Genomic DNA, 6470 nt, shown 5'->3' on the forward strand with positions numbered 1-6470 from the left:
CATGCTCGCTACGTGGAAACGTTAGCCGAAGACGATGTTCTAAAAGCCTTAATGTGGATGTTAAGGAAATTCTTAAAATTCCCGGTACCAGATCCAATAAAGTTCATTCGCACTCAATGGTACACAAATAGTAACTTCCGCGGCACCTACAGTTATCGTACCCTATATACTGATGAGTTGCGGACGGGAGCTTGGGATCTAGCGAAACATACGACAGATGACGATGACAAACCCATTGTGCAATTTGCTGGCGAAGCGACTCATAATCATTATTTTGGTACTGTTCATGGTGCGATCGAGACTGGCTGGCGAGAAGCAGATCGTTTAATTAGTTACTACGAAATGAAGAAGAGCTCGAATTGAATTTTTGACAAGATATGATAGACAATAATACTTTTTTTTTTTTTAATAAATAAAAACGAAATGAAAGATGTGCATGTGATCCAGATTTCAAATTGGAGTCAAGCAAAAGTTTGATTATTTTGTTTGATTGTTTTTAAGGATAGCTTATCTAAAACCGGTTTGTTTTTTCAATTTTTGTGTTTTTGCTTTTGTTTATTGGACAGTGGTGGCATATTAAGTTTAACCTTGAATTTGAATAGCATTGTAATATACATAAGGTGTAGATATATTTAGAATGGAATGGAAGGGCATTGGACGCTTGTTAACTGCAAGGCTTGCTTGTAAATGATTAGTTGCTTGACGTGTTTGATTAGCTTAAGGCACTGCATAAACAATCCAACACAAAATATAGTATCTTGGAGCGTTGAATAGTTGGAGTTCTATGCCAAAGAAACGTCATGTCCTGCGCTATTAAACCCTCACTTGCAATGAATAGCGGATACATCACGGTATCCAAAGTTCAAATGGGTGCGTGGTCTATTGTAGTTTGGTGGAAAGAAATGAAATTATCACACTATGCAGTGCTAATAACAATAGTTGATCCAGTCGGGACAAAAAATGGATGGTCTCATATCAAAAGCCATGAAAACGCGAACTTCCAATATGATTCATGTAGCGAAACTCGGTCAGGAAATAGCTAGAATGGAGTATCCTTTTCGTTGCTATCAGCGGATATTACCCGTTCCAATGGATGATTTGTTATTTACTTTGACGAAAATGATTTGCTTTGGGACGAGACATTTGTTTGAAATAGAATCCGAAAATTGCCTGCGTATAATGGTAAAGGGAAAAATTTCAAAACAACTCTCAAAATTTATTTGTATACACAGTAATAACGATCTAAGCTATTCGACGACTTTATCGCTATAGCCGGCCATTGAAATACCCCCGACGCCTTGATGTCTTTCAAACTTGAATAGCAGTCGCAGAACTATGCCATTGTCATGGAGGTGTTCGTATTATTTATTTGATAACATTTCGGATCAGAAAATGTTTCCAGTTTTATTACGCTTATGCAATGTAAGCGCACCGCCATAGACGGGGCCTATGTTGTAGCAGAATATATGAAGAATGAATCCAGAGTTCACTTCATTTTTGTCACTTTCTTCACCATATCGTCTTCAGCAAATGTGAAGATAAGTTGGGAGTGGCTTAACAATTAAGAACTCTTCTTGACCATAAGGCGGATAAGACTCTCATATGGTGTATGATATAATTAAAAATCAATTTACATTTTCTTTAATTAAACAAATGACTTAATTAAATTAAAACCAACTAACCATAATGTGACTCTGATAAGCGTAATATTTACTATAAAAAAGAAAAGATTACATGACGTTCGTTCTCTTTCCAAATGCACAACTTTGGCCAGTAAATTTCATATAAATATAAGCAGTCGACGTAGATTGTATTCAGTTGATATACAGAAAGTGCGAACTGATTAAAATCGGCAAAGCTATGGCTTTAGTAAGTTCACCTCTGAGAAAAACATCTCAGACAATCCGAGTTGCGGTTATAGGATGCGGTTGCTCGGGTATGGCAGCTGCGGCACGTTTAGTGGAAGCGGGTTTTCGAAATGTGTTAGTATTAGAGGCTGAAAATCGTATTGGCGGTCGAGTACACACCGTTGCCTTTGGCGATAGCGTAGCAGATTTAGGTGCTCAGTGGTGTCACGGCGAGAAAGGCAATGCCATCTATGAGACTTTGAGAAATGAAAACCGTTTAGATCTGCTGGCACATACGGACGAGAAGAGCACTTCATTTAAGTGCGTACGTTCCAACAAAGAAGTACTAAGCGATAATGAAGTTCTAAAGTTAAATCATATTCTTACGAAATTAGTAAACAATGATGATGATCTGCATTCATACGAGGGATCTGTTGGTGCCAAATATACCGATATGTTCTGGAGTGAATTCGCTAAATTAACCGATAAGCCCGATCGGGCTATCGCAAGAGAATTATTTGAGAATTGGAAGAAAAATCAATTATCAGGAGATGCTGCTGACACCTTATTCGATGTAGCGGCTTCAGATAAAATCGAATTTTGGGACTGCGAAGGCGATAATATGCTGCACTGGAAGGATAAAGGCTTTCATTCGTTCTTTAATGTATTATTGAAAACTGAAAACTATAAAACGGATATGGGTTTACTGGGCAAAAAAGTTCAATTAAATCAACGGGTCAAATATATCGAATGGCAACGTGAATGCGACAATGAAATTAAAATCACTCTTGATAGTGGCAAAATAATACTCGCTGATCATATTATATGCACCGTATCGTTAGGAGTTTTACAGGAAAATCATGAGATCATGTTTAATCCGCCTTTACCGCTCTGGAAGATGCGGGCTATAAATGGCCTTAAGCTAGGTATAGCTAATAAGTTTTTATTTGAATTTGAAAAGCCCTTTGAGCCCTTAGATTGGAATGGATTTTTTTGCCTCTGGCGTGATGAAGATATTCAAGCTTTACGTGAAAGTGAAAAGTTTTGGTTGGAAAGTGTTTTCGGTTTTATTCGAGTAAAATCCCAACCTCGTCTGCTACAAGGTTGGATAATCGGATCACATGCCCGCTACATGGAAACTTTAAGTAAAAAGGAAATTCTAAAATCTTTGATGTGGATGCTTAAAAAGTTTCTTGCTGTAACTGTCCCAGAGCCGATCAAATTTATACGTACTCAGTGGCATAGTAATAGGAATTTCCGTGGTACCTATAGTTTTCGAAGTCTGGGCACAGACGAGTTACGTACCGGTGCTTGGGACTTGGCGGCACCTTTGATAGACGAGGAAGGTAAACCCATTGTGCAGTTTGCCGGCGAAGCTACCAATAGTCATCATTACGCTACCGCTCACGGAGCTATTGAGAGTGGTTGGCGTGAAGCTGACCGTTTAATTAATTACTATCGATGAAGAAATGCATCCAAATTTCGATTGACCTGTAGAAGGGGGGTTCTTGAAAGCCTGAAATCGTGGAAAAAAGTAATTTTACTCTCATTTCAATTGTCATAACTAAGACTTATGAAGATCTATTCAATTATATAAAATGATATTTAATTGCATTACTTTTTTAGGGAGAAAATTAGGAACATTTTACCGGTGGCTCTTGCAAATAAAAGTAATAAGTGAATCGAAAAGTAGATAATATTTCTAGTAATGAAATTTTACAAAAGACTTGACTTTTCTTTTTTTTGAAAATGTCATTTGCACCAATTCAAACACATACTTCATGTCCAGTTCAAGTATACATTAAGATATTTACGAGCTTGTTTATTATACCCATCATCGAAGGACGAGGCTATATTCATTCTGTCAAAACGTTTGCAACATCCACGAGGAAGTTTCAGAGATCCCCACAAAGTCCATATATGCTTTTGATTAGGTTCAAATTCCCAATCGATTTGAGCATGTTCGTCTGTCCGTGTGTCCATCTGTCTATCTAAAGTTCTCGCTTTCGAAATTGGTACAAGCTCGTGACTGCAAGCTGAGAGGAAGAAATTTTGGGTGTTTAAGTTAACTACTCATGCACTAGCGGCGAATATTCGAGCTAATATTATATGCGCAATCTTGTAGATCCTATACAAAAGTAAAAAGCATCGATCACGCCCATCCAGCATTATAGTAAATCAAAATTTTATTTTTTTTTTCTATAAAAATTATCCAAACATTTTCTACATTTATAAGCGAGTTCTCCATGCCGCCCAGATAGTGAATATAGTGAGTAAAGGTAAAAAAACAATTGAAGGGAGTGAGATTATCTCCGCATTCTCCACACATACACTTCGTCTCTACTGATTCTTTACATATTCTCTACGCGATGTAGAGAATAAGGCACAGAAAATAGGTTGAGAAATTGAATGGATTGCATTCATTTCATGTTTAGCGGCAAATATGTTTTTACACACACGTAGAGAATCTTTAAATGCCCCCGGGGCCAAAGTACGCAATTGTACCAAATTTCATGAAAATATCTCAAAAATTGCGACTTATAGGTTGAACAAAAGAAAACAAGATAGACAGGCGTACAGACAAGACGTTTAAATCGATTCAGAAAGTGATTTAGGAATCGATCGCGTTTATCTCAAATCCTTCTGAGTATTGCATACATCTGCAGTAACTTATTTACTCTCATAGGGTGAAAGGGTAGATATACAGCACTTAACTAAATTCAAAATGAATTTTTTATACCCTGTACCACAAGTGGAATATTAAGTTAGTCCGGACGTATCTAATACTCAGAACGGCGTAAGTTAGACCAACCAATTATTATATCTATCGAGTCGGAATCATTTTCTGAATAGAGCTAAATAAAAATAAATAATTTTCCGTTCCCAACTTTCGGTTCGGCTCTTCCCACTTAACATAAAAGACCTCACGGAATGTTCTTTCTATGAAGCCTTATTTAGCGAAGCTTCAAAGATTGGCCCTCTTTTAAGTTAGCCCTCTGTCCACGCATATAATGAAACAAGCGACAACATAGTAACGGAACGCGGCCCATCCTTAAACACCGTATGTCATCCTACAGCTATTCATAGAACGAGTCTTTCCAATAATTCGTTATATAGGAAGTTTGGTGAGGAAGTGATCGGATTCGCATCATTTTCAATGGCGTTCGTACTTGTGCCTAGACACGACGGTGCAATAAATTGTATCAAAATATGTTGAAAAACGGGCAGAGGCACAGTACAGAGAAACTTTAATCGATTCAGGAAATGATTCTGAAATTTTGATCTATCTCAAGTCCTTCTGGGTGTTATATATATCCGCGAAAATTTTATATACCTTTATGTAGCGACTGGTGTACGGTGCGAAAATGTAAACATAAATGAAAAACGAAACCAAGCGCTATGTTTAGAAGAAGTACTAAAAAAATTCGTTTTTATTGTTTGTCCGGCGTTATGTGCCTATCACTGGTGACAAGTTAAAGTTGTTGCAAATCGAATCAATATCACGTATTGGCTGCGGCTAGGGTCAATTCCTTCGCGAAGTGGATTGACGACGTGAAAGGAATGCTAGAGAACGACGGTAAAAAAGTGCGATACTCACGATTATCTCCTTTCGTTATGTTTTATGGTAATGAAAGCAGTGGAGAAGTAAAGGGTTTACTGACGTTTTTAGGCGAAAAGTTTGCCATTACTCATCATTTGGATGAGAATAACGTTAAAACTCTCCAAGTACTACCTGCTATTAAAAAATTGGATTCAGGTTTTGTCGGGGAAAAGCGTGTAGCATTAAAAAAAGTAACCAATTCCGTTCCAGGAGAGACGCAACTGGCCATAGTCGAGCTGGTGAGTGAAATAAATGATGGACATCAATTCGAAATAAATCTGCCAACAACGTTGTACGAGAAAATACGTGATGAACAATTATCAAGTAATGTAGAAGAAAAGAAAGAACAGATGATGGAGAAAAAGCACGACGGCAACGGGCATTGCCAGCCAACTATCTTCATCACAATTCTATCCACCCTTTATTGTTCATATAGTCATAGATATTTCATCAGTTAACATTCATGTGACGATGATTAATCACTTAATAATAAATAAATTGAGTGTTTTTGCATTTTTCTGAATTTTTTGAATTAATAGCAATGAATGATGGACGGGAAAAGTCCATTAATAATTAATAATAACTTTTGTACGAATCTCGGTGAAGAAAATTTGTCTTCAACTTCCTCAGTAAAGTTTGTATTCCTCCTTTTGTCCCCAAAAAGGACAAATGAACTTAGCCCTAGGCCGTCAAATTAATTCAAAATGGCGGCTTCCAGGATCGTTAAAGACATAACGAAAATATGCAGGCCGATTATTTCTTTGCTTATGGATACTTTAAAGCCTAGTACGCAACATCCCATGGATTCTCTTTCATGGGAAAAATCGGGTGCCCAGGTTGTTATAATGATACGTTCGTGATGTATCTGATTCTCTTCACTTCCATTGTACCATACGAGGGAATCAACAAAGCAGGGCTCGTTTTTTGGGAAAGTTCTGAAAACCTCACCTCTCCTCAAATGATCAGTGGTTACAATCCAATTTAGTAGTCCCTCAGCAAACTTAGCGTTTGCCAAGCTTGAG

At 37.4% G+C, this 6470-nt stretch overlaps 1 protein-coding gene across 1 annotated transcript in view; it reads left to right on the top strand.

Annotated features, from left to right (window-relative positions):
- Positions 1–3349, top strand: part of LOC119639588 (spermine oxidase-like) — a 3603-nt gene extending 254 nt beyond the window's left edge. Inside the window, exon 2 of the mRNA XM_038037054.1 lies at positions 2060–3349. Within this exon, the coding sequence (XP_037892982.1) occupies positions 2060–3312 (1253 nt within the window). The 3' untranslated portion in view covers positions 3313–3349. The remainder of the gene's footprint in view (positions 1–2059) is intronic.
- Positions 3350–6470: the final 3121 nt, after the last annotated feature.

The sequence above is a fragment of the Glossina fuscipes genome, unplaced genomic scaffold, assembly GCF_014805625.2.
Source record: "Glossina fuscipes isolate IAEA_lab_2018 unplaced genomic scaffold, Yale_Gfus_2 112, whole genome shotgun sequence".
Classification (NCBI taxonomy): Eukaryota; Metazoa; Arthropoda; class Insecta; order Diptera; family Glossinidae; genus Glossina; species Glossina fuscipes.